This window comes from Anopheles darlingi, chromosome 2 (assembly GCF_943734745.1).
Source record: "Anopheles darlingi chromosome 2, idAnoDarlMG_H_01, whole genome shotgun sequence".
In the NCBI taxonomy this organism is placed as follows: Eukaryota; Metazoa; Arthropoda; class Insecta; order Diptera; family Culicidae; genus Anopheles; species Anopheles darlingi.
The window spans coordinates 13,226,089-13,251,771 of record NC_064874.1 but is presented as its reverse complement, the minus strand read 5'-3'; the positions used below and the strand labels follow the sequence as shown (position 1 = coordinate 13,251,771).

General features: G+C 50.0%; 3 protein-coding genes across 4 annotated transcripts; all 3 read left to right on the top strand.

Moving 5' to 3' along the window:
- Positions 1 to 5,412: 5,412 nt before the first annotated feature.
- Positions 5,413 to 12,642, top strand: LOC125950903 (uncharacterized). Its single transcript, XM_049679286.1, has 5 exons — positions 5,413 to 5,832; positions 9,874 to 9,983; positions 11,355 to 11,485; positions 11,580 to 11,863; positions 11,986 to 12,642. Exons 1-5 carry the CDS (start codon positions 5,760 to 5,762, stop codon positions 12,135 to 12,137), a joined length of 750 nt encoding a protein of 249 aa, XP_049535243.1. The 5' UTR covers positions 5,413 to 5,759; the 3' UTR covers positions 12,138 to 12,642.
- Positions 12,643 to 14,035: 1,393 nt separating this feature from the next.
- LOC125950904 (protein takeout) lies at positions 14,036 to 16,548 on the top strand. Its single transcript, XM_049679287.1, has 5 exons — positions 14,036 to 14,338; positions 14,797 to 14,915; positions 15,598 to 15,853; positions 15,946 to 16,098; positions 16,198 to 16,548. Exons 1-5 carry the CDS (start codon positions 14,266 to 14,268, stop codon positions 16,344 to 16,346), a joined length of 750 nt encoding a protein of 249 aa, XP_049535244.1. The 5' UTR covers positions 14,036 to 14,265; the 3' UTR covers positions 16,347 to 16,548.
- A 2,886-nt stretch (positions 16,549 to 19,434) lies between these two features.
- Positions 19,435 to 25,011, top strand: LOC125950898 (circadian clock-controlled protein daywake). 2 transcript variants are annotated; one of them, XM_049679281.1, is made up of 5 exons: positions 19,435 to 19,993; positions 23,522 to 23,647; positions 23,733 to 23,973; positions 24,064 to 24,197; positions 24,267 to 25,011. In XM_049679281.1, exons 2-5 carry the CDS (start codon positions 23,536 to 23,538, stop codon positions 24,563 to 24,565), a joined length of 786 nt encoding a protein of 261 aa, XP_049535238.1. In that variant the 5' UTR covers positions 19,435 to 19,993; positions 23,522 to 23,535; the 3' UTR covers positions 24,566 to 25,011. The 2 variants fall into 2 exon arrangements, with proteins under 2 accessions (XP_049535238.1, XP_049535236.1); XM_049679279.1 differs by having other exon boundaries at positions 19,436 to 19,993; positions 23,518 to 23,647.
- Positions 25,012 to 25,683: the final 672 nt, after the last annotated feature.

Genomic DNA, 25,683 nt, shown 5'->3' with positions numbered 1-25,683 from the left:
GCCGATTTAAACTCAAACCCACAGCAGGTGTTCTAAATGCAAGCGGCACATATTTGACACATCTAGTAACCATCGACGCTCGAGAGAGGCCCCGAAGCTATGAACGCTCTGGACGCGAACGTTACTTTCAAATCGATAGCCCACCGCCCCGAAAGGTAATCTAGCCATTTTTTTGTGTAACGGCTTTGCAATTCTGCGATCAACAGATTGGCACGATCGAACCGCAACAACCGGTTGTCGAGGTGTAACATCCAAACGCCACTCGCCGCGATCACTGCGCGCGTTGCATCAAATTGTTTTTTTTTTGTTTTGTTGTTGTCCAAATTGCCAAATCCAAAAGCGGCGCCCATTGCGCTCATTCGGCTGCACCATTTCTTCGCAACGCGGCGCCAGACACGTCGAGTGCCATCGCATAACGTACATGTTGATGTGGATCGCGTCACACTGCGTAGCTGTTGGGGGTAGGTGGGGCTCACGCTACCCGAAAGGCGGATTATCGGGTGTCGGGTGTCATCGTGATGCGAACATGCCGGATTGCCGTTGAACTCGCTATCGTCGGCATCTCGTTGGCATGGTCTTTATGACCACCATTGATGCACCAGCAGCATCGTAACTTATGTGCATAAATAATAACTGTATCTTTTGATTAAAGACATCGTTATGCCTTTCGCTGTTAAAATGCTGTCTCAAGAGACCCAGAGGGTCTCAAAGCAAGTAGCTCATTCACGGCGATAGTTTTTGGACCGAAGGACAACCCGCCTAGCGGGACTGATCGCATTCTCGCCCGGCATCGCAGCTATTTGTATGTTAGACGAACCGTTACAACACCACAAACGCACGCACACGCACGCACGCAAACACACATCGTTCCATCGAGCAAAAGCATTCAGATTTCCTTGGCATAGATTTGAGTTAGCCAGCCCGGTTCCGAAGGACACGCTTCGGAAAGAAAGGAAAGATCACCGGCGTTGCCAACCTTGCGGTCGCTCCGTTATAGCGCTTCGCGTGCGTAAAAACGAGTTTCACGCCAAAAAGAAGCGCCCTGGATTGCAAATGCATTTGCGGAGGTCGCAGCACCACATCCGAACCAGTGGGAGGAATGTCGAAACTGCATTCTTGATACTGCAAATCCTTATACACGACATAGACACACACAAGCACACACGTGTTTTTTCTTCCCCCATTTCACACCTGGACCATTCGCTCGGCAACTTCTGACTTCATCCTTAGCTTTCCATGTTCCAGTTAATATTTACCTGCTAATACTCAAAACACTCCAACACCGTCCCTGTACACCGCGTACTGTACGCTCTGCGTGGCGCAAGCGTTGGTAAACGACGGACGAAACGGAAAGTGGCGAACCGAATCGTTTGTAAATCGGTGTCGCACCGCGTTATGCACCGCGCTAGAGATGTTGATGTTGATCGTTTCTAGCGCACTCGTGTACTGATGCATGCGGCGTGGCTCGGTTTGCCGTATTGGGCCCCCTAAACGCTGATCAGCTGTTGCTGGTGCGATCGAGCATTGGGGTGGGAGGTGCCTACGCGATCGCGCTCGCGCTCGAATGACGCGCAACACTCAAATCAGCAGCGCGCGTGTTGCTCGAATTCAAGCCGGGCATATTGTAATGTGCGCTCATCACTAGTGGAGATGGGTAAAAAGGACCATTTCATGTTGATTGTCAATTTCTGCGGAGTGATTTGTTTTTTTCGGAAATAGGATGTTTCGTTAGGTCAGAATTTTGAAACGAGGATTAGTAGTTCTAGGAACCTAGAGGCTGGAGATATTTTAGGACTTTTTAGCATGTATTTTTAAGCATTTAAGACTGCGATTGTGTAGCATTGAATCTAATGCAATATTCTTCTTGCGAAAGACATTTTTGCATTCGCGATTTCGACCAAATCGCATGAAATTTTGGCAGGAAATCAGGAACGGATTTACCTTTCAGATCCAGAAATGTCCCTATTGAAAAAGTACTGTTTACTTTGCGACAAACCTTGTAAGTAGTAAATATTTATTGTAGTGTGAAATTTATTGTAAACCGAAACGAGAGCGCAACCTACTGAGCTTTAGCTAGCGGAGCGAACGTGTGAAACCGAGCTTTTGCATCTCCTCCGCCTGGATGTTCAGGTGCTCGAAATGATACAGTCTGTTTCAAAATTTTGGTTTCACCCTGTTATTTTCTACCTCACACTTGTAGAAAGGATCTTACAAATAGTTCAAATTATGAAAAATTCTTCTTTTATTCTTAGAAGGCGCAGATGATTTATTTTTTTAAAATGTAATTAAAAATGTGCGTTCAGAAGCCAAAATTACAAAACTCGTTAGTTTGAAAATGGTACATAGCCTTACTAAATATTTCTAAAATATATTAACATAATTGTGCGGAAATAATCCAAACTCCTTTTTTTTTTAGTAATCAGTGCTATCATTTATTTAGTTTTATCATGCTTTGCTGTTTTTGAGCATTTCTTAGGAAATCCTAGGACCATAAAGATCACACCATTATTCTTCATCTATTTCACAGGCATTTAGGCACTAGAACTGCTAAACATCTGATTAAGCCCTATCATTGAAAACATGATAATTAATTTTAAAAATATAAAACAAATATGTAAGGAAATTTTTAACAATCAAATGTTTCAATGTTGGTATGAATGCTGTGATATAGAAATCAATAATTTAACCACAAAACGCCTAATTTAGATTTTATTATCAAAAGGTTAAAGTTCGCTCTATCTCAACGAAAAGCTAAACAATGGACTGACCGCTGGCTGAGTGGTTGTTTCATATTTGCAAAACCCAAAAAGCCAGAAAAGAAGGGAAAACCCTCATCCCATACCCACCGTTCCATCAAACCAAGTAATCAACAAATTGAACAACGCAGCAGCACTTCTAATCGGATCTAACGATCACCTACGGGCGCCGCGTTTCAAGGAGCCTGCACCATGTTCGAATGATTGTCATTACAATTCACGAGATTCACGCTTGCTGGCTTTCGGATGAGCGTCACCTTGGACAATCACTGCGAAGCATGCCACACATTTCTACACTCTAAGCCACCGTTTGAGCCATTTTGCTGCATCCTCAGCACGCCTCACCACCTCTCTCTCTCTCTCCCGCCAGAGTCCTCAGCCAGCCGTACCAACACCATGTAAAGTCGAGCACAATTTGGCGAAGGATACGTCCCGCTGCTCACTGTGTCCACTCACTCTCTGAAGCACCCCACATTGACGTACACATTAATGCATTGATCTTGATCTTTACCGATGATTGCAAGTATTTGAATAGTCCACCTAATTTAGCCCTCCACTCCACTCTACACCCGGTCACCTTCTTATGCATTTTTTTTTTTGGGGAGGTTTTGATTTTAATTTTGGTTTTGGTTCTGGTTCGGATTCAGCTTTACATTTTCATGTCGAACATTTCCTCGTGGAAGTGGGTCCTTGGTAGCGCTTGGTATGATTGTCCGGCCACAGATGAATGTCAAGTGATGTGGGCTCGTTCGAGACGGGGGTCTTAATGTATTCCGCCAGTCCTCTTATCCGGTGTGTGCGTGCGTGCCTGCGAGTGTCTTTGTGTCCATGGTCCTAAATCAATAAATGCTGCATTTGTTTTGTGGTGCCATATTATGCATATGAATCAACGGATTGGACACCATGTTTCCCAAGTAAAGCTGGCGCCCAAATTCGATCGGATTTGGGCGCATATGAAACCGAATTGTTAGGGTTTTTCAATGATCAATAATGGCAATAAAACTGACCTCAAACAAAGCCACTTTATGGACCGGTTCGATCGCCCCTGCATGATAGCATTCAAGGACGTGCATCGACCGCGGTCTGCGGGGTGCGAATCCATGAAACGAAACCAAAAACAGAAAGGAAGGAATGAAGAAAAAAATGCGAGGATTCGCGCCGCTCTACTATCCCCTCCGTCGCCCTGCACCGTGGAAAGCAAACATGTGAAACAGGTAGCATTGAAGTGAAGCTTTCGTCCGTTTTCCGCACACAATCGAGGCACATCCGCCCTACCATCCGTCGGTGGTGGTGAACCGTGCGCTCTCTACCCCCACATTAACCTGCTCTACATCGCACGCATTCTACACTTCCAGCCTGAAGAAGAAGAAGGAGAAGCAGAAGAAGCGGACGGCGAAGAAGTGGGGGCTTGGTTCACCTTCAGCACGCATCGATTTTCGCGTCATTATTTTCTTTTGTTTCATTTTGCACGCTGCGTGCCACATCCTGCTGGTGGCGTGTGACCGCTGACCTAGTCTACACCGTAGCCGGTTCTCTTTAACCTTTTGATGCATTAGCACCCTCGATTCTCGCCCCCTCCCCCCCCCTCGATCCTTTGGAAAAAAATGGAAAATGAGATCGGTTTGATTTGGGTTTTTCGTGTTTTGTTTTGCTAACCAACCGACATGTCAATCAAATGCACGTTTCGTGGCACGCGTGTGTTGCGCCACGGCATTAGCCACCGGAAGTAGTGAAATTCGACAACCGACAACCAATCGGTTACCGCAGACGCAGCCGTAACCGCCGCCGCCACCGCCGTTGGCGCTGGCTTCGAGCTCCCTGCCTCGGCCATCCAATGGTGGTTGTATCAATTAGCATGATTCAACCAAATGGATCGCTGGGGCTGCCTACGCTACGCTTAGCGACATTGAAACATTCACTTCCCACCGAACTCGCACCCACTGTCAAGGACGACTGGTCAGGATGCAGCATGTTGCGCTGAAGATAGGGAAAAGATGCTTCCTATTGGAGAAAATGAATAAAGGCGGAGCATAATGGGGGGGCCAAGCTCGAATTTCGTCATCCTCGTTCATAGCTACAAATTGTCGTGTGTTTTTTGTTTATAGCATAGCATAGTGCTGAATAGATTCTATTTCAATTTATATTAATGTTTATAACTTTGTAGTATCCAAGGAATTTTTTAAATTTTTAAAATATTTCTTTTTAGTTTATAATTAATATAAGCAATAATTATTTCAATTATCATTAATTTATTATTCACTCAATATTATAACTTATCTAATCGTTTGCTGAAAGCTGCGTCTGAGTAAACCATATCGAGTAGAATGATCACTCTCCACAAAATGATCGAATCGAACGATCTGTTTGCTAGAAGAAGATCTTACTTTAACTACTCTTTGTTCGCAATCACAGCGCAACCACATCGATAAAAAAAGTATCCTGACTATCTCGATCGCCATGCGTTCAAGAACCATGGTTCGTTGATCGTCGTGTTGCCGACGAAACTTTCATGATCATGTGAGCGAGTAGTGGTCCAGCGAGCGCGCTCGCTCGTGCGCTAGTATACTTCGACCGATTCTGGTCGTGCGGCTGGTCCGGGGCGTGCGCGAATCATTAAAAGAGCCGGTACTGACCGCACCGAGCAGCAGACGTTAAAGCGAACCAGTCGATCGCAGACGTCCGCAGACGAGCCACCGTTCCTAGCCGTACTACAGCACAGTGTCCGTGTTCCAGCGCAACGCCAGTGTTCGTTCTCGTTGTCGAAAGTGTGTGGCTCGAAAGTGTGTAACCATCCGAGTGGAAAGCGGCACCACCGATAGCAAGTGTCAGCATAATTCAATTGAAAACAATCCCACCGCACGTAGCCCGCTTCCGCACCGGTGACTGACAGTGTCCCGAACCGAACCCCGAAGCGTCCCAACATCATCATCATCATCATCATCGTCTGCGCCGCCGTACGTGGTCGTGATTTTTAGTGTTTTATTCCCGTACTTTCGTCGCACGATGGTCAAGCTGATCGTTACCGTTTGCGTCGCGCTCGTGTGCGCCGCCGGGTTGTCCGTTGGGCAGGAAATTCGTAAGTAAACAATTTAACCGCGACAACGATACGCACTCCCCTCGACTCGATGATTAGGGGCTCATTAATGCGCACGCGGTGAATGTTGCCGATGTTTGGTCCGTGGCTGTGGGTCCGTGCACGCATTCTCGTGGACCAACGGCGATCGATCGTCAAGGGCATCTTCTTTCCTTTGGTGGAGAGATCTTTTAGAGGCTGACCGACCATGCGCATCGTTCTGCATGTCAATCCGGATAAAAAACCAGAGACTGAACGCTGAACTCCGTGGTGAGATTGTGCTCTCCACACAGGTTTAGATAGATTATAGTGAGTTGTATTGCCTTCAAATGCTGACTAAGATGTGCGCATAAAACTGCATCTGGTGCTACCTAATTCACATCGACCTTCAAACACACTCGGGACGGATAACAATGGAAAGTGAAGAATTTCGAATCGAAAAACGCAAAAACCATTCTCATCGTTGACCCCGATTTTGAGACGATTCCGCTCGCTTGATGATTGAGCGATGAATTTGCAAATTGCTCTATGCTCACAATGCCGATCGGCCCTTTCAACGACCGATTATGCAACCGAATGTAACAAAAAACATACGGGCAAGGTGTGTGGAACGCATTCGATTGCATGAATCATGCACTCAACGCCACTGTCACTAAGTGCATACCGGAGCTAAGCTCTTTGGGAAAGCATCTTCTTCCTCTCCGCTACTACGCTACGCACCGACGGCAGCACAAGCCCCTCACAACCTCTTGTAGCTCAGGAGAGCTAGAAATTGCACAAGTTCCTATGGCCAGTGGACACCGCGGAGCACCATAGGGCACCGGGAGCTGCTGCTACTGAGTATTGAGTAGCGGAAAACAATTCACCTCGTAATTACAGCAGACCGTAACGCAATGCACGCAGCCCGCAATCACTATGCAATCGTTGAGGTGGAGGATGCATCTACGAAAGGGAGGGAGCGAGCAGCGACACCGAGGTGGTGCGTGAGGGAAGAATTTTCGAGTTCGAGATCTCGAATCAAGCCGATCTGTCGGCGAGATCGGCGAGATAAGCCCGTGACGACGTGAGAAAACTGCTGACCACAGGAAATAACCTTTTGTCTGTGGGGGTTAGCGAGTTGGAGGTTCTTGCGGATTTGCTAACGCCGTGCACATCGTCGGAAGTTCCGTACTTGTCAGGGATCAGATTATTCCATTCTAAGTGTGAGATTTACAAGCGATGCGCAACGGGGAAAAAAGCCGCCAATTGTCTGTCGGCCGCCTCGGGAGATGCCTCGACTGGTAAAACATATACCGAACCGTCTTGTCAAACCTTCACGGTGATTGACGTCATGCAGATCGCACAACATAAACCGTGGCCGCTAGGCCACTCGAAACCACACCGGGTAGTTGTCACCGGGAGGCCGAAGATGATGTATGTTTGTCCATTTATGTGCACTTTTATGAGTCGACGGCGCTGCGCTGGCGCGTCCCACTAACGAACGAACGGTTCACTATTATTCCGTCGACCCCGTGAAGATGGACGGTTTCTGCTGGCACTAATGAAGTGTCAGTGGGTCAATGTCGCGCACAGGTGGAACGGGTAGGAAAAAAGGGAGAAGGAGCGAGGGGAGGGGGGGCAAGTGTACATTGAGTATCATTGCGCTAAAACTGTTCGGCGGCACCCCGAAACCGGACCCAATGGCGCGCGGACCCGCGGATTCGATTGGGGTTGGGCTGGCCGAGAAAAAAGAAAAAAAAATCCCCAAGGTCTGACATCTGATCAGCCGAAAACGATTTATTCGGATCTGGCGGAAGGTCATGCCAAAAAGTATTGACGCCAGCGGTGCGGGTGCGGTATCGTCATTATCTAGTGCCTAGACGAGCGGCCTCATTGGGAAGATTCCATCCATTCCAGGTACCGCCCCAGGTAGTTCCCACCATTGTCCGGTTCTCGATTTCATTATCGAGCTCCAGTTTTTTCTTTGCTTTCTCGATGCTCTAGACTTGATTATCGACGCCACTAACCGCACGATCATGGTGTTTTGGATTGAATTCTTAAACAAAAAAACGCACACACACACACTTCTAGCTAGACTGTTCGATTGCGCGCCGCTTCCAGGAGTTCCGGTTGTTGGCTGGGAAGTACAAAACGATCGCGATTTGCTGTATCATCATCTACGTGCTGCTCGTGGTGCCCGTGGCAGCCCTGGACTTGGGGTGTGAATTGATACTTGATTAGTAAAGCAAAAAAGTACCTACAGCCCGGCCCGGAACCAGTCGCGACTTCAAAAGGTACAATCTGGAGAACTCATTCCAGGCGCTTTAGATGCGCATTTGCCACCTGGCGCATTAGCCATCAGCCATGGGGCCCACTTTAGCGTTGGCAGCTCCATTTGGACAAACATTAACACCGAGAGTCGTGGCAGGACTGCGTTGCATTCACTACTCTCGGTAGTACGGTAGTCGCCGCAGCTCCACACAATATTACGCAACAACTAAGGCGATAATGCATCTCTCTGCTAAGGCCTGCCATTTCTCATTTCGCGATCGCGAGTCGAGTGAAAGTGAGGAAGTTTCTGGTGAACAGGTCCATCGGTTACTCCAGTGGGTCTCCAGTAATGGCACATGCAGCTTATGGAGTGTTTGACTGGCGAGAAGCAGAACAGCACCTCCGATATAGACCGAAGTGCTTCTCCGATTGAAATCCATTTCAAAAACCAACTCACTCGTGGTGCGGTTTTTGCGGTAGCAACAACCTTCAAATGCTTCGAACGCCGAAATCCGACTTCTACCCTGTAATCAACTCCTACTCCTGCGTGCCGATAGCGCACCGCACCAGAAAGAATCTACGGCAGACGAAAAACGAAAAAGACCAAACCATGGTAAGGGCAATATAGCTTGCAGTCCGTATGGAGGCAAATGGTGTTTACCTGCTAAATAGCATACAGAGAGCGCCTGCCTGCCTGCCTGCCTGCCTTACTTTGAAGGCAGCGAGCATTCCGTGAGCCGCCATCAAATGAAACATCTTCACCGTACCCGTGGCCTGCTCGGCTTGTGGTTCGCGGTTTTAATGGTAGATTAGGCAACTCACATTTAGCTTTACATCAACTCAATTTGTGGTCCGTTTACACATGTGGTGGGGGAGGTAGGGGCTACACGGCTGTACGGGTTTGACAACTCTGTTCGTCCTTTCCAACCCTAATCGGGCCTACGCAGTTCAACGCTTCAAATGCCCCCCTCCCCCTAGTAGTAGGTCACCTCTGGCTCTTGGTTCTAACAAGGCCTCCTTAAACGAGCATTCCAACGACAACGACGACGACGACGACGACGACGAATGCAGCAACATCGATTTCGTCGTAAACAGTTCTACACTTCATGGACAACTTGGATGAATTTGGCTGGCTGGTGGCTTTGCAGCGGTTTCATGCAACCGGTTTCATGGCAGGGCGCGTATGCGTGCATCTGGTCGAACGTCTGCGCGAGCTGATTCTCTCTGTGTGTTTCCAAAAGTGTCCAAACATTAAACATGGGGTGGGCCAACCGGCTGCTGCTGTCTATCGTGCATTCCCCCCCCCCCCCCTCCTGGTTGAGTGCGCCGTGATGTCATTACACTTTTCTAGCTGACCTTGGTGCACTAGCATTCGTCGTTTGGACGTAACCATCACACAGCAGCCTACTATGGGACAGGCAGTGGCCGGCTCGTGTTAATGAACTGTTTATCGGGTCCGATTTTATTGCTCGATCGGACGGAGGGTGTCTCACGTTCCAAACGCATCGGCAGTATTAGATTTTGTTAGAAGTTTTCGATAGTAATTGTTACTTGGATTTGAAGTGCTTGGTGGTGTGCAAGAACTCGTCTACAATATCGAGAACAGGACCAGGGTTGCTGGAATTCCCAGTGTCTCTGAAATCCCCAAAATTCTTAAAATATCCAAAGTTATTCGCACTGCAACTGGCTCCTAACTTCTGAGTCCCGGTCCATAAATTGTGTAAAAAGGCGAAATAAAATTAGCATACTATTAATAGCGATTCTTCATTTCTTTCCTTCTTCCTTAATCCGCAGCCGCCTACATCAAGCAATGCCGCCGATCGGATCCCCAGCTCCCCGACTGTCTGAAGGCATCGCTGCAGCACCTCCGACCTTACCTGTCCAGCGGGATTCCCGAAATTAAGGTAAGTAACTCCAAATACACAAAAAAACGACAACCACCACCACCAAACTGGTTATTCGCGCGTCTGTCGAGCGAAAGCGCTCCAAACCAAATCGACCGACCCACTCTCGCCCAGTTCACACCTCCATCCTCACCTCCACCTGGCTCACTGCCTGTGTGTGTGTTCGACGCTCCCATCTCCACTCTTTCCTTCATCCGGTCAACGCGTTCGATGAAGCGATGCTGCTCGGATTCAAGGTTAACCAGCTGTGGAGAGGGTAACATTAGGTAATCGAATGCGAAGAGCCGCAGCTTTCGGCTTCGCCGACCAAAATAAATATTGAGCACGTCGAAAAGCGTGACGGTAAACGGAGGGTGGCCCGGTAGAGAGGGAGTGGAATGGAAGACGAAGGTGGATGAAAACAGCCCCAAAAATTCACTTTGACCATCGTAGGCACAAGAAGAAGACATGGACGTTAATGATGACGGCGACGACGACGACGACGCGGCAGCTAACCTTCACGCTACTAGAGTTCAGTGTCAATGGCGCCCGGTGCACGTGGCCGCGGCAGCCCCGAACAGTATGGTAGTGCGCGGGGTCCCATGGTCAAGGCATTCGGAGATGCAACCTCACATCTTCCCATTGGCAGCAGGGCCAGAAGATGGCTCGGCAAGGTGGCCGCTTCCTACTTGAAGCAAATTCAGCCATTTATGGGAACCGCGAACAGACTCGTTTTGCAATCATCGAACGCTCTAATTTGTTTCCAATTTGGCATAAAAAGGGGGGGTATCCTTCCACGTTCCACGCCATGACGAGCATATTAGGAGCATTACACATTACCGAAACCGGCAATTCGTCTCGCTACAGTTGTGTGTGTTGCGCCATTAGCAGTAAACCAATGAGGGGGGTGGCTAGTAAATTCAAATGAACAACACTCGCCGCGGACGAAAAATCCTTCATGCTCTTCGTCGTCCTTTTCGCTTTGGTTATGAAGGGAGGGAGGTAGCTAGAATTTATCGCTTCCTTTGCGGCGCAGTGCGGCCACCTTCAAACGACTCCCGTGCTGTGAAGTAATGATCATTACTGGCGCTGTAATGTGCGTCATTTCGCGAACTCGCACCTCGCATTGATGGGCGCACAAGTGCCAGTCAAGGCCATGGTGATCGGGCCGCTCAATGGTTTCCTTATTGTTTTATCGACCCAGCTAAACGATCGTCACCGATGCACCACCATAAAGACATTACGTGGAACGCTTGGTTTCGTAATGAGCGAGAACGTGTGGCTCTGTTTGTTTGATCGGTTCTTTGAACTGGAGCACTGATTATAATGGTAATGAATTATGACTAATACTATCGACGACAACCGGCTTCTCTTCCGATTCGCAACAATTAGCTCCCATCGGTCGAACCGTTCGTGATGGATCAGCTGTCACTGCAGCTGACCGGAGGCCCGCAAGGATACCGGATCAACTTGAAAAACATGGAAGTGTTTGGTGCCAGCAATTTCACCGTCCGGTCGCTCAAGTAAGTCCCTCGAAAAACCCCAACCAACCCCAACACAACTGAAGAGGAAGTGCCGCCCCCCATAAACAACGGTTTTTATGTTTGTTTTTCGCAGATTATCCGAAGGTAACCAACCGTTCGAGGCCCGGCTCACCATTCCCAAGCTGCTGATACACGCCAAGTACACGAGCAGCGGCGTCCTGATCATCATTCCGGCCAGCGGTTCCGGTGACTTCGATGCCGTGTTCGATGGTGTGACGGCCGACGTTAAGGGTCTGGTGTCGGTCAGCGAAAAGCCGACCGGAATGCATCTGCGCGTTGACAAGCTCGACCTCAACCTGTCGATCAAGAAGCCGCGCCTTAGCGTGTCCAAGATTTTCAACAATAACCGCATCCTGAGTAAGCGACGAACCCGCCCACCTTTCCGACACTCACGCGTGCACGTGATCCCTTTCAAGGGCAACATTCCTGACTGGTTTTCCTTTTTTTTTTCTTTTCCATTTTTTCTCTCTGTCCACCAGCGGAAGCAACCAACCTGTTCCTGCGGGAGAATGGACACGAGGTGCTGCGCGCGCTGCAGCCTCAGCTGCAGAAGAAGCTGTCGACCGAGTTCACCGGTATCGCCAACCAGCTGCTCGATAACGTCCCTATCCACTACTTCCTGCAGGATTAGAACGCCCTCGCTCGCAGCGAGACGATACAGCGGGATCTTTTGGGTGACGGCACTTTGTGATACTGTTGTTTTAGGGTTAAGCTGACGAGAAGACAAGAGCTGGGTGCAGTGTCGCGCACCCCGGCGACTACATTAGATTGGTTCCGCGGCCTGGAACCGATGGAGCGGTTTGGTGACGCCTAGTCGCCTACTGGACGGGATATCGTGTTGCCGAACGCGTAGCTTTCCCCGTCTGTCCTGCAAAGCGTGCAATGCGTGCGCAACATTTACTTTACGCAACCATTCTGACATTTACTCTCAGTACAAACGATTGGCCTGGCGAAGGTCGTACAAGGGACCCTCTTTGCAAAGTAATTACGTGAGGTGCAGAGCGGTCCCAATCAATTCAATTCATTCGTATTCGTATTCGGTTACACTTTGTTGAACAATTGATGATATAACTAACTGTAAAGTGCAATAGAACAGAATCAACTGTGAGCAAACTATTGGGAAATAAATGATTATCATTCTGTATTTTCAAAGCGTGTGGCTTCGTTTTACTGTGTTGGTTTCTTTTATGAATCTCGTAGAACTCATTTAACATTTCGGGAGGGTTACTAATCATAAAGCAGCATAAGTAAAGAACGAGAACAACGGTTTGAAAACCGTAGAAAATGGAAGGATATTGATTTATCTGTCTCCAGCACACACCAATTTTCAGCGGCATTTCCTTTGAATTACTGTGAAGGTCAGTCATTGATAATCTTTCATGTTTATTCCATGAAAACTGGACCAGCAAGATCTTGTATTTTTACTGTTTGATAAGTCATTCGTTGAAATAAAAATATTACAACTGTTTCATCGAAATATAATCGCGAAAAATCTGTAAGTAAACAATTACTCCTTTCAAAAACTGTGTATTTCCAAACAATAAGCAAATAATTACAACTAAAGATATTTTATTGCTATATACTAATCATTTTATGTACCACTTGTTCGATTATCTTAGGAACACATCCTTTTTATTTCTCCAAAAAAACTAGAAATCCATCGATCGCCACCAAGCGAAAGCTCCTATAAAATGTGAACGCCTGTAAAGCTGAACGCGCGATCGCGATCGAAGGCGCAGGCGCAACCTGGTCAACCTCGCAGGCGCCTTCGAACGACTTCGGCCGCAAGATCCACGATGATCGCCGGGTGGCGCGCCGAAGTGGAGAAAGTAGAGTGCAGCGCTCTTGAGACTCCCGTGGAACAAAACGAATCCCAAGAAACCGTCGTCACCGGGCTCGCTCTCGCGCTCTCGTCGTCTCGCAAGGAACTCTCGCGAAAGTGTGGAAGAAAGTGGATAAAACAAACATTTCGCTGCGTCGGGAGCACTATTCGCGAGTCGGCCATCGTACGTGAGGGACAACTTTCCGCCTGGACGACAACAGAAAGATTCAATCATCGCATCCCCCCGCCTTGACGGTAAGTAACACGGAAGCCTCACCTTGATAGTGAGGGAGATTGAAAGGGCAGACCACTAGACCCGGGATGGTGTAATCGGCACCCGGTGTAACAATGTGGTCCGTTTCAATGCAGTGTACGCAATATACAGTGGCAATACCGGAGTCGCACGTAGTGAAATTTGGGGAATACCCCTCCGGAAGTGAAGCGAACAATCACAACTTGGGCGTAGTGAGTGCTTCGCAACTTTTACTTTCCAAAAGTGCTAGTTCGTCAACATTGGTGCCGAGTTTGATGTGTGTAACGTGTCTGAAGGCTTTTATCATACAGTTCAAAGTCTCAAGTAGCACTCCACAAACAGACGGAATGCAGAGTGGATAACGTTGGATTCTGTTTTTATCTTTTGCAGACCTCGAGCACTCAGCCAACGTGCGTCATTTGCAGAATCGGAGCATCAGAAGCGGAAGACGGTAGCAGACACCAACCGTCCGTCCGTCCGTCCAACGGTACCCAAGCATAGTGGAGAACGGTAGACATCGGAAAATACCTTCCTAACCGGTACTCAGAACGTACCTTGGGCGATCGACCCGCTAGTGCTACCGGACTGGTGCTGCTACCGTTGTCTTGCTCCGTTCGAAGGCGAAATAGACGAAGAGTGAGAAAAGGAGAGAGAGAAAGAGTGGCACGTTGACATACAAGAAGAATGCTCCGTTCGTTGACTTTGGTGCTGATCATCGGTGCTGCCGCCCCGGTTGCCTTCTCCCAAGATGATGCGCGTAAGTAATAGGGCCCTAGGCAAGCACCTAGCCTACCAAAGTGCCATTGCGCGGTGCGTTGCGTTGCGGTTCAACCCCTTGGTTCGTACGTTCGTTCGTTCCTTCGTTGGCGCCGCCCGCGGTCATCTCGCGATCTCGGCAATCCAAATCATTACGAAACGAGCCGGAACGAGACGAAAGTGATGGCGGACTTTCGAGTGCTTTTCGGTACAGTCGCCGTAAGTTTGGCGAATGTTTTATTCAACCGCCTCGAGGGTTTGCCATTTTTGTTTTGTCTCATTTCGGAGCGTTACGCATCCACATCCACTGACACACACAAGCGCGCAACCGTCGCAGTGATGGACAGGAATTGTATTTATATTTTTTTTTGGCCGAACTACCGGACCAGAGTTACAGAGAATTGATGTTGGCTATAATGGTGCATGATGCCATCTCTTGATTTGCTTTTCCTCCCGCAGCCTACTACATGCATCGATGCGAAAGGGATGCACCGGACGTGAACGATTGTCTGCGTTACGCCGCGAACAAGCTGGCCAGCTACATCCGCCGAGGCATTCCCGAGATCGGTATCGTGGACGTAAGTGTCTAGTGTATGTTGAGTGGTGGTAGAAGTAGAAGGGGTGCATTGTGATTTGTATGGCCATCGATTAGTCTAACTAGTTTGTTGGAACAACCCCGCTGTTAGGTTGTTTAATTAAAACGAATTAACTCCAAAGACCAACAGTAAGGGTTGCTTATCAGGGATTCCTATCCCGAATGCCAGCTAAATGATATAATCCGGGGTAACGTGGTGAGAACCTGCTGGAATATCGAGAAGCAATTGCTTGTGTCCAATTGCCTCGATTGAGGTGAGCGACGGAACGTAATCGGCGTATCGACGATACGATCTGAATGGAAGAAACCCCTGGTTTGAATGGAAGAAACCCTGGCCTCCGCAAGCGTTGGTCAAGCGTCCCCTCCAGGGTGTCAGCTGACAATTAACTGTCGTAGCCGCTCACGAAACCCAGTTTTCGGTCCCTCCCTCTCCTCTCGGTGATTCACCCGATACCTGACCTGAATTACCGATGAGCCGTTCTACAGGCTACGGGTCCCAAGCCGCCGGTCAGTAGGTCAGCGATGGGAGGGGAAGGGGGGGGGAAGAATCGAAGAATGGGCGACGTCACAGACCACAAGCACCCTCGCCCTGCCCTGAAATCGTTTCAAATGATATGCTTTTTTTTGGGTTACGGCGTCCTGTGTCTACGTGATTCTTCCACCAGGTGGAACCCGTGGTGGTAGATGAGATCAGCATCGCGCTCGGTTCCGGCCCCGACGGCTACCGGGCCACCTTCCGTAACATCGAGGCGTACGGGGTCAGCAATCTGTCGGTGGTGAACGTGCGCTCCGACATCGACGGTATGCAGTTCCAGCTGACGATCGAAATCCCGAAGATCAAGGCGACGGCCCAGTACGAATCGTCCGGTGTGCTGCTGCTGCTCCAGGCTTCCGGGGCCGGCGAATACTGGGGAGAGTATGGTGAGTACGAATAGATGGCCACTGCTCTTCTTTCTCTTTCACAACATTTTGTTCCTTTCCGCCCTTTTCGCTCTGGATCTGCCCGTTAACAGAGGGTGTTAAGGCCAAGACCTACTTCAAGGCGACCCCGTACCAGGGCGACGATGGACTGACGTATCTGACGGTCGATCAGACGAAGATGGATTTCAGCGTGAAGGAAATCAAGATGGGCGTGGAGAACGTGGCCAACCAGAACGCCATCATCCGTAAGTAGCCGCGGGCGCTGGTCGCCGATCTGTGGGTTTTCGATCGGCTTGGTGCTGATCCCGTTGTTTTGTTTCTGCTCCATTCTCCGTTTGTTGCAGATGCTGCGATGAATCTGTTCATCAACACCAACGCCCAGGAGCTGCTGAAGGAGATGAAGCCGCAGCTGCGCACCAAACTGACGGAACATTTGCATAGCTTCCTGCAGCAACTGTTCGATCGCATTCCCGTGGAACAGTGGCTCGATTGAAGGGGTGAGCAGCGTTGGAGGGCTGCCTGACGAGAATGATATTTATTTTATTGATAGTGAATTAAGAGAAGCCAGGAAAGATTCAGGAAACATCCGGTCTTTCTTACGTACCGAGTTGACAAGTGCTTCGGGTCGGGGGAATTCCATAAGCTGAACTGCATCAGGTCCGACGTCTATCGGTTGTCGATTGTTCGATAGATCACTTACGTAGCCTTTTACGTCTGTGTTAGTGAATAAAATGTAAAAGTGATTGAGTTTAAGAGAAAATCTGTTTCTACACTTACTACACTTACAAAGCGTCTGAGCTAACTGTGGAGTAGGGTAGACCTACTCTGGAGCTATTTACGAGTTTTATAACGCAAGTTCTTGGGAATCAAGAAGCATATTTCGCTTCGTATGTGTAGAGAATGAACACAACGCCTATCCTAAGAACAACAGACGCTAAACTGGATCTTGAAGTCTTCTCGCACCTTCCGGAAGCACAAAACAGCTCTTGGGGAGTCGAGATTGTGCCAGAACGCCGGTATCGGCATTGATTCCGAAAGAACAACAATAAAAAACCGGAGATCCAAGGCGAACTACGAAAAGTTCTTCTTCAGGAGTCGAACACCACTTCAACGTGTTCGACGTGACGTCAATTAGCAGCGCCAGCGTAAGCCGGTAAATAATGAAGCGCCCTTCAAAGAAGGAAACGAGAACTGCACTGAAAGAACTTCAAATTATACGTAACACAATTTTCTTTGACATTCAATTGGCTTGGCAATGTCTACTACGACGATTCGCGATGTCTGTGCGAGAATGTGTTGCGAGAATGTGTTTGACAAGCATATCAATTTGACATTCTAGGTTGGAATTTACCCAATACACGCTAACCAACCGCACCTTACCTGAAACACAAATCCATCGAAGATGAACGGAAAAACAGGGCGCCAGTCCCTTCGGTTGTTCCGCTTATCCGTTGCTCATCAGCCATCAGCATATGTCCATCTAATCTCTTCCAAGCTACCAGACCACCCGGGGGAAATCAATCAGCTAATCAGGCATCACATGAATATTCAACAAGCGGCACATGTCCAAGACATGGGACGCAGCCACTCCTAGAGACACGTTCCCACCCGTGTCAAATCCGTCGCCATCCATATCTTTCTCCCGGCCGGTGCTAACCGGTACCGAGGAGTGGAGCTTCCGAACGAGTTTGAAACCGAGGGATCCCAAAATATTGCGCCGCTAGCTGGTTTTCGATCGCCGATGGCGACGTCGGCGGCGGCGTCGTCGTCGAGCCAGATTAATCGTTCCGTTGACTTTCATCATCGCTAGAGGTGACCTTCGAATGGCTAGCGCGAAGGTCAGGCATAATTTGGCGAACCCACTGTTTCACTGTGAAGGAGTAGATTGAGGGGATTGAGGGGATGACGCACCACCAAACACAGGACAAGACTAGACACACGCGTAACGCAGCGCAGCGCAGCAGACGATAGCGAGGTCTCCTTGTTTGTGTGCGATTCCGGGGGGCCAGAGATGAGGAAGAACCAACAATCCCATGGGCCGGAACCATCCGGCTAGCAAAGAACCTGACGTCAATTGGGGGTCGTTCGAGCCACCGCGAACCGCATTTCACGGTGTTCAATAAATAAACAACGTGCGGTGCGGCGCGGCGCGACGAGGTGCCGCCATGGTTTTAATTGTTTGCCGACCAATTTTTCGGTCCAACCTAGCCAGCGCCGGTTGGTGCGGTTGTTTACGTCCGCCGGAACGTCCGACGATTGTCTCTTCCGCCATCCGTATTGGAAATTACTTCATCATCATCCTCCTTCTGGCTCCTCGTGCCCTCGTGAGTTGATGGCGTAATGGGCAACGGGGTTGCGAGGTTAGGGGTGGCAATCTTTCAGGGGGCACTCCATAAGTTGAACTCCTCGAGAACTCGTGAGAAGGTGATTTGATTTTATGTTCCATTCTACCATCGTTTGCATCGTCTGCTGATTAGCGACGATCGGTGATGCCTCCTCATTAGCTGATCATTCCAGAACTCGCACACATACACACATACGTGCAATCATTGTGCAATCATTGTTACCAAGTCTGGTCATATATTTGAATAAATGGTGTCACACGCGGATGATACGGGGTACGTAGGTGATTGATCTTTGTAAACTTCCATTTCCTATTAAGCGTTATCGTGATCGTAATGGCAGGGATGGAACTTTCTAGCATCGGCTGACGAGTGACCAGAAGGGAGTGTGCCCTTGTTGACATCGCGAACACGTACGCTTCCGTACGTAAGTGGTCGCAATCCACAACCGGAGAAGGGTCCGAGGGTCCGAGCCCTTTGCGCCAGAATGTCAAGATGTCGTCATTCGCATCATTCGCATTGTATCGCCGATCGCTCTGCAGAATCCAGCGGCTAGAACCTCGAGCCGGGCCGCGCCGATTAGCGCTAGAATCGAATTGAATTAAGCAGCCAGCGACACCCCCACTCCCCATACCTCATCCCTACCTCGGTCGCAGGACCACGAAGCGGTTGTAATGTATTCTAAAATATCCCCAAGCACCCCCTCCACTCTCCAAGTCGTGATCGTGATCGACTGGTGGCTCGCGGATGCTCGCTCGAACCGTGTCACACCGACGCACACACACACACGGCGCACCGGATACACCTGATACACCACCGGCCGTACTGCGTGTGTGTGTGTTCGGAAACATGGTATACTACGGGGCGCGCTGCGGCTCGTTCTCGACAGTAGTGGCCACAGAGTCCCCTCCACCTTCTCCTCATACAAAAAGACTTCAACAGCGCCAGCGACGAACCTCCCTCCACCGTGTGCTGTGGGTTTGTGCTTGTAAGTTTTGTGGTGGGTTTGCCATCGCTACAGGCCCTCGCGCTCTTGCTGCTCTACCGGCTACCGGTCCTCTTCCACCGCATATCCCCTCCGTCTCGCCACGTCTTGCCTCGCCGGTGGTAGCTATCAAAGCGACGCGATGCGCGATTGCGCGACGACAGTGGTGCGGCCCGGCCCGGCCCGGCTTCAACCGTCTCGCTCTAGCGCTGGCTGCCCTTGCCGGTCGTATATAAACGTACCCGTAAAGATTACCACACGTCCAGTCGATTTTTGAAATTCTCACCACCCGCAGTGTCCGACCAACGGCGGCGACGACGACGACGACAACGCCGATCAGCCGAAGCCGTAGCCGGAGCATTTCATTCGCAAAAACGCCTCCCGCTCGCAAACACCTCGAAAGCGATCGAACGATCGAACGCGTCGTTTTTGAAGGGGTTCGTCTCTTTTCATTTCGTGTGTTTTGTGTTTGTTTTTGGGTCAGTGCAGCAGCTCGCGGTGCATCTCGAGGTGCATACGAAAAGTGTGTGTGTGTGGATCTGTTATAGTGGCGCTTCTGCTGTGCTCGTTGTGACATTGTGTGCAATTCGGTTATTGAATTTCCCTCTCCGCCTCTCCTGGGTGTGCTCGAATGGTGGTGCCCAACATTCGGTCGCTAGTAGTGCTGCGCAAGAAGTGTTCTATGCTCGGTAGTGAGACGATCAAGTGATCGAAGCAGCCAGCGCGAAACCGTTACCGTAAGTAACGGCACGAGAGCCACCCGAGATTCGCGAGACATTTCTTGCATCGGAAAGGAAAAGGAAGGAAAGGAAGGTAAGGAACGCACCGGGGGAGTGCACCATTTTTTGTTTTTTTTTTTTTGTGAAATCTGTTCATCGTGCCACCACCGCAGCGCAGAGCATAGAGGAGAGGTTTACGATGTTGATGTTGTTGTTGTTGTTGTTGTTGGTGGCTGTGGCTGTGGCTGTGGCTCCTGCGATGGGGTGAGTCGGTGCACGAATTGCACCGAAAGGCCTGGCCCCAAACGGCGCGCGTGCGGTCGGCATCTACCTGTGTCCACCGAGCCCTGGGTGGCTTTCCAAGGCAAACGGGGTGCTCGCGGTGTTGCTGTTTTCGCGAAACCGAACCTCCACCACCACCATCCGTTCATATTTGATCGATTCGATGGCGTTCTCTCTCTCTCTTCTTCTCTCACTGTTACTGGCTGGCTTGCTTGGATGTATGTTGTCGCGAGCATACGAGAAACGGTGCGCGGCCGGCGCTACGAAAGGGTTTTTGGTTGTGAAACCCGAAAGCAACTTCCACGCCTCGACCTGCTGCTGTTGCTGCTGTTGCTGATGATGATGATGATGATGAGGGGTTTCTTTCTTTCTCTCTCTTTCTCTCTCTTTCTCTCTCTCTATCTCTGTCTCTGTTTGATGCTGCGTTTTCGGCCGGTCTGTGCACCGGATCGGTGCGGTGGAGGCGCGCGGTCGCTCGTGTTTGGGAATGTGTTTGTGTGTGTGTGTGTGTCGCATCGTATCGATTGCTCGTAAATCTGCAATTGACTGTGATTGCATCACTCGAGGCAAGACCGCAAAGAGACTGCACCACCAGCACCTCGATCTGCATGCTTCTCAAGAACACACACACACACTCGCACACATCGACACCTCGCGTCGCGCTCGAGTTGATCGCGCCGAGATCAACGGCCTTTACTTCCCTCGATGATGACGGATGATGAAGATGATTAGATTGCTTATCGCGCGGCTTGAGAAGCGTTGCGTGCGTTAAAAATCAACAAACGGCAAAGGTCGCACCGTGAGCTGGGCCCAATGATAGTGTCCACATCACTTTCGCGCGCGCGCGCGCTCTCGGTCGCGGTCGCATGTTTTGCGCAACATCCCTCCCCTTCGGTCGGCCCGATTGCTGCAGAAACACTTGGCGCTGTCGCGCGCTCGAATCGAGGCTCTACTAGGGCTTCACTGTCTCTCTCTTTCTCTTTCTCTCTCTTCTCCTCCTCCCGTCCCCATGTGCAGAAGATCCCACGATTCCCGTCCAAAAAATTCAAGATCATCACCATCGCCGAATCGCGTTCGGCTTCAAGGTCAACCGCGTTATCGGCATCCGGTTCGGGGAGCGGAGTGAGCTCCCGAAAACGAGGGGAGGAGAGGCGATTTGGTGTGTCACCAACCTCCCCTTTCCAATGTCCAAGGCCATGTCGACGGCAGGACAGGGACTAGCCTGTCACGGGCACGGGCTCATTTTCGGGGATTTCGGACAGTTTGCGAGCCACGAAAATGCAGATCGGCGACGACGACAACGATAGGGACGAGGCCAGCGTGAAAAGGGGATGAAGGGGAGGGGCATGCGGCGTTTGCGGAACAAAATGCAAAAAAAGGAATGACATTAACACCCAGCCTCAACAAGACTTTCGGCCAGGGGATGCTGGCAGCGTTGGTGGTGATTGTTGTGGCTGCAGCAACCCAAAAGCCTCAGCTGGCTGGCTGGCTGGCTAGCTGGCTGGCTCAGCTACTACCAGGGGGGCGCCATACCGGGGGGAGGCGACTCAAACCGGTTGCAAAGCCGGCCCGATTCGGGGTGCGCAGACCTCTCTAGGTCTTTTGCCACTTTTGGAAAGGTCCAGTCAACGAGTCAGCCATCTTTTGATCAGCCTCCTTCTTCACCGGTTCGGTGGCGCTAAAGCGAGAGAAGCTCATCTGCTCTCTGCACTCTGCTACCTGGAGGCCCAGAGGCCTAGAGGGGCGGCATCGATTGCACATCCAGTGTGGTTTGGAATTGGCCAACGTATCGTATGGTGAATCTCGGTGTTGCTGCGACAGAACTTGTCGTCGTCGTCATCGATAGTTGCCTCGGCTGACATTCTCGGCTCATGAAGCCCTAGATACCGTGGGTGCCGAGGTGTTCAGAAGAAGGCCCGGGTGTTCTGCCAGATGCTGTTTCATCACGAAAACCGCCGCATCACCGCACACCACACCGTCCAACCGTAATAGGTACCACGCCGTCACGCCACGCAGTGCACTGGTAATCCTTGAAACCGTCAGCATCGCTGCTGCCACATCCGCCAAATACCACATTCTGTGTGCTCTGGCATCAGCAGCAGTGGTGGTGGTCGCGAGCATCTAAATCTTCCTCTCGTTAGCGATGGTGTGAGGCAAGTCCTGTCGAAGCCTCTAGACCTGTCTCGATCGGAACGGTGTCTCATCGGTTGCGACGCAGGCACGACTCTATTTGGATGTCGGTTCGATGTCTTCTATGGTTTGGGGAAGAAAAGAAGGAGAGTAGTGCGATGCTCTGGCGCACGATCGTTAGTCAGAGCTGACGCTAACGTTAACCACCGGTTGTGCCAACGGTTCATTGATGCCATTGCTGGTGCTGCCAAATGCCAATGTGGCCTTCATTTAGTTGTTCTAAGCACAGAGAACTCTGCACGGAACGAGTCTATACCGGGGTTGCTATTCTCGAGAAGTACGCGAAAGTACGCTCGTGAAAGGCCGCCAGCCGCCCACTAATGCAACTCGATTAGCTGCTCGATTGATAAGCATCAAAGCAAAAAAGGGAGCCGAGCCGGCGCGAGCGAGCACTTTTGGTATGACCCTCAAGTGCCAGAAGTAAGTAATTGGCTTCTCGTTGCTGCTGCTGCTGGTGCTGCACCGTTCTTGTGCACCAATTATCGGTCACTTTCCGCGGCTGCAACGCTGATTTGCAAACTTGCGGATGATGATTCCTTCTTGTGAGAAAGGGAAACCTGAAAGCGCAAGCGCATGATTCTAGGAGCGAGCGAGCGAGTGATCGAGCAACGCCAACACGCCACGATCGGTGGAGTCCGGACCGCACAATTACCACAATTAGGAGTAGCAAAAGGCGGTACCGGTGGCCACTAACCGGTGACTGGTACCAGAACCGGCACCAAAGCATAGGAGAGAGGAGAAGGAAGAAGGGGGGGGGGGGGCTTCATTAGCTAATAAGCGGCCTTCTAATGACTGACCTCCTCCACGTGGTAAGAAGGTTGTGCAGAACGCATGGGCCGGGCACGGCGCTGGCGGCGGTGGCAAACACATCAACATCAACCTTCCTAACCCTTTGTCCGCCATTGACCCCTATTGAAGACCCCGGTTGACATCGGCCCCCCGTCACCTGCCCCCGAGGAACACAATTAGTTGCTACTTTGGTTGGTTCGCTAATTACTGTGGCAGCGCAGGTGATTTGTTGCATGCACCCGACCACCCTCCCACCCACCCGTTGTCTCAGTCGAATCACCTCTCTCTCCCGTTCTCTCTTTCGTGCAACGAATGCAATCGTCGAACAGGTCAGTTTGTAATCTTTCTTTGTTTCAGACAGACAACGCGATCAAAATGGGTCCCAATTCCAATGGCACGTCGTGGATGCTGATGATGATGATGATGATGATGACGACAGTGGTGGTAATGGTGACAGCCCAGACGAGCCCGGCTGCTGTTGATCTGCGTAAGTTCAGAAAACCATCCCCTATATAGAGGTTTACCGGACGTCACGCGGTTCTGACGTCTCTATTTCGGTCCCTTTCGTACAGCCGAATACCTGCACGTCTGCCACCGTGAGGATCCCAAGCTGACCGAGTGCATGAAGGAGTCGATCGAGACGCTACGACCGTACCTGGCACGGGGTATTCCCGAGCTCGACATACCCTCGATCGATCCGATCAATCTGGGCGATCTGATCGTGGCGGAGAGCGTCCCCGGGCAGGGTGTCAGCATTTCGGCCAAGGACATCAAGGCGTACGGACCGTCCAACTTTAAGCTGAAGAAGCTAACGTAAGTAGCCGCCGGTCGTGCGGCGCTTAGCTGGTATCAGGATTGAGGGGGAAGATTTAACTGTTCCCCTTGTCCCCTTCTGGCCGACAGTGTCGTCGAGTACGGTAAGATCTACTCGTTCGAGCTGGAGCTACCGCACCTGTACGTCGAGGGACGGTACGTGGTCGATGGAAGGATTCTGCTGCTGCCGGTGAAGGGATCCGGCAAGTTCACTGGAAACTTTAGTAAGTAACGGAGAACACTCCTTCGGTAGCAGAGATGAAAAGTGACGTTTAATACTCCGTTCGTTACAGCCCAGGGTATCGGCAGTGTGCGCATCAAGGGTGACCGCAAGCGCATCAATGGGCGGGATCATCTGTCGCTGGCGAAGCTCGACATTAAGATCCGGGTATCGGATGGGCGTATCAAGCTGGAGAACCTGTTCGGTGGTGATCGCGTGCTGGGCGAAATCATCAACGAGACGATCAACCAAAACTTCAATCTGCTGAGTACCGAGCTGATCCCGCTGATCGAGAAGGCGTTGCAGAGGATATTCAAGCGGACTGGCAACAAAATTCTCGAGCGTTTCCCCGAGGAAGTTCTGTTTCCCTAGGGTTGCTTTGTTTGTGAGAGAAGAAGAAGAAAAAGCAGAAGAAGAAGAAAGGAGGGAATGGGCCTCTTGCAATATGTGATTAGCGTGGCGCTTTAATGGAGGGGGGATAATCCGTTGTCGATGTATATGTATTTCGTCTTGACGTGTCACTCTACTGTTTTTGGTCTGCACTTGCCAGTCTGCTTTTTTCGGACATTTATTTTCGGACGATCCACTGCACAAACACACACACCAGAGCGCGCGCCAACTGTTACAACCAGAGGAAAAAGGGAGCAGGGGCTTAGGGAATCGCAAATTGAAGCAGCAAATTGGATATCGGGGGAAGGAAGGAAAGAAGAAGTGTATATACTATGTTTAGTCCGAAAGGTCCTGCTGCCGAAAGGACCGCCTGACTTGAAGGCAGAACACGAATAAAATAAACCCAGAACCACCGTTTTAAATTACTCCGTGCGCTTGCTTGGTGCGTTACTTAATGATGACAATAACGCGTTTGACTCCTAAAACGAGGTAAAAAATGGTATAATGGGTTTTGGGGATCTTGCTGCAGCTCCTCCTCCTCCTCCCCATCCCCTGGGATGGCCAGGCATCCCAGGTGAAGACAACGGAAGTAAAGCTCTGCCAACATCTCTAAAGAACATTGAATTATATGGTTATTCCAAAAAGGCTTGTTTTTGACGATTTTTAGTGCAGAAACATTATTTAGATAGGTAAAATTTGGAAAAAACAGTTAAATTTGAAAAAAAACGAGTGAGAGAGAAAAAAGAGTTTGCGGAATCGGTTTGAAAGCTGCGCGGTAAGCTTTGTGATAAAGCTCAGGTTGGTGAATTCTGTGGTGAGATTGGAAAAGTCACGTCAATAAATTAGTTTGTTGTCAATAAATTGAACGAGTGGACAAGTGCGTTATTATTCACATTTTTTAACATTTTTTAGTGTAAGCGTATCCTTTCGAGAGTATTGTGTAAAATTTTTGGATCTATAGAAGCAAAACTGACAACGATATTGCTTTTTGAAGCGGATTTCATAAATTCTACTGGACTTATCGATTACATTCCGGGGTTTAACACATTCCGGGACCGGGTTTTTACATTCATACATGAAGTAGAAAGGCGTATGCTAAT

What these genes read in the sequence shown, in the direction of transcription:
- LOC125950903 (XM_049679286.1), top strand. Translation starts at nt 5,760, where the DNA reads ATGGTCAAGCTGATCGTTACCGTTTGCGTCGCGCTCGTGTGCGCCGCC. An exon ending in GTCCGTTGGGCAGGAAATTC is followed by an intron (nt 5,833 to 9,873) that starts GTAAGTAAACAA and finishes CTTAATCCGCAG; the next exon opens with CCGCCTACATCAAGCAATGC. An exon ending in TTCACCGTCCGGTCGCTCAA is followed by an intron (nt 11,486 to 11,579) that starts GTAAGTCCCTCG and finishes TGTTTTTCGCAG; the next exon opens with ATTATCCGAAGGTAACCAAC.
- LOC125950904 (XM_049679287.1), top strand. Translation starts at nt 14,266, where the DNA reads ATGCTCCGTTCGTTGACTTTGGTGCTGATCATCGGTGCTGCCGCCCCG. An exon ending in CCGAGATCGGTATCGTGGAC is followed by an intron (nt 14,916 to 15,597) that starts GTAAGTGTCTAG and finishes TTCTTCCACCAG; the next exon opens with GTGGAACCCGTGGTGGTAGA. An exon ending in CGAATACTGGGGAGAGTATG is followed by an intron (nt 15,854 to 15,945) that starts GTGAGTACGAAT and finishes GCCCGTTAACAG; the next exon opens with AGGGTGTTAAGGCCAAGACC.
- LOC125950898 (XM_049679281.1), top strand. Translation starts at nt 23,536, where the DNA reads ATGGGTCCCAATTCCAATGGCACGTCGTGGATGCTGATGATGATGATG. An exon ending in TTTAAGCTGAAGAAGCTAAC is followed by an intron (nt 23,974 to 24,063) that starts GTAAGTAGCCGC and finishes TCTGGCCGACAG; the next exon opens with TGTCGTCGAGTACGGTAAGA. An exon ending in CAAGTTCACTGGAAACTTTA is followed by an intron (nt 24,198 to 24,266) that starts GTAAGTAACGGA and finishes CGTTCGTTACAG; the next exon opens with CCCAGGGTATCGGCAGTGTG.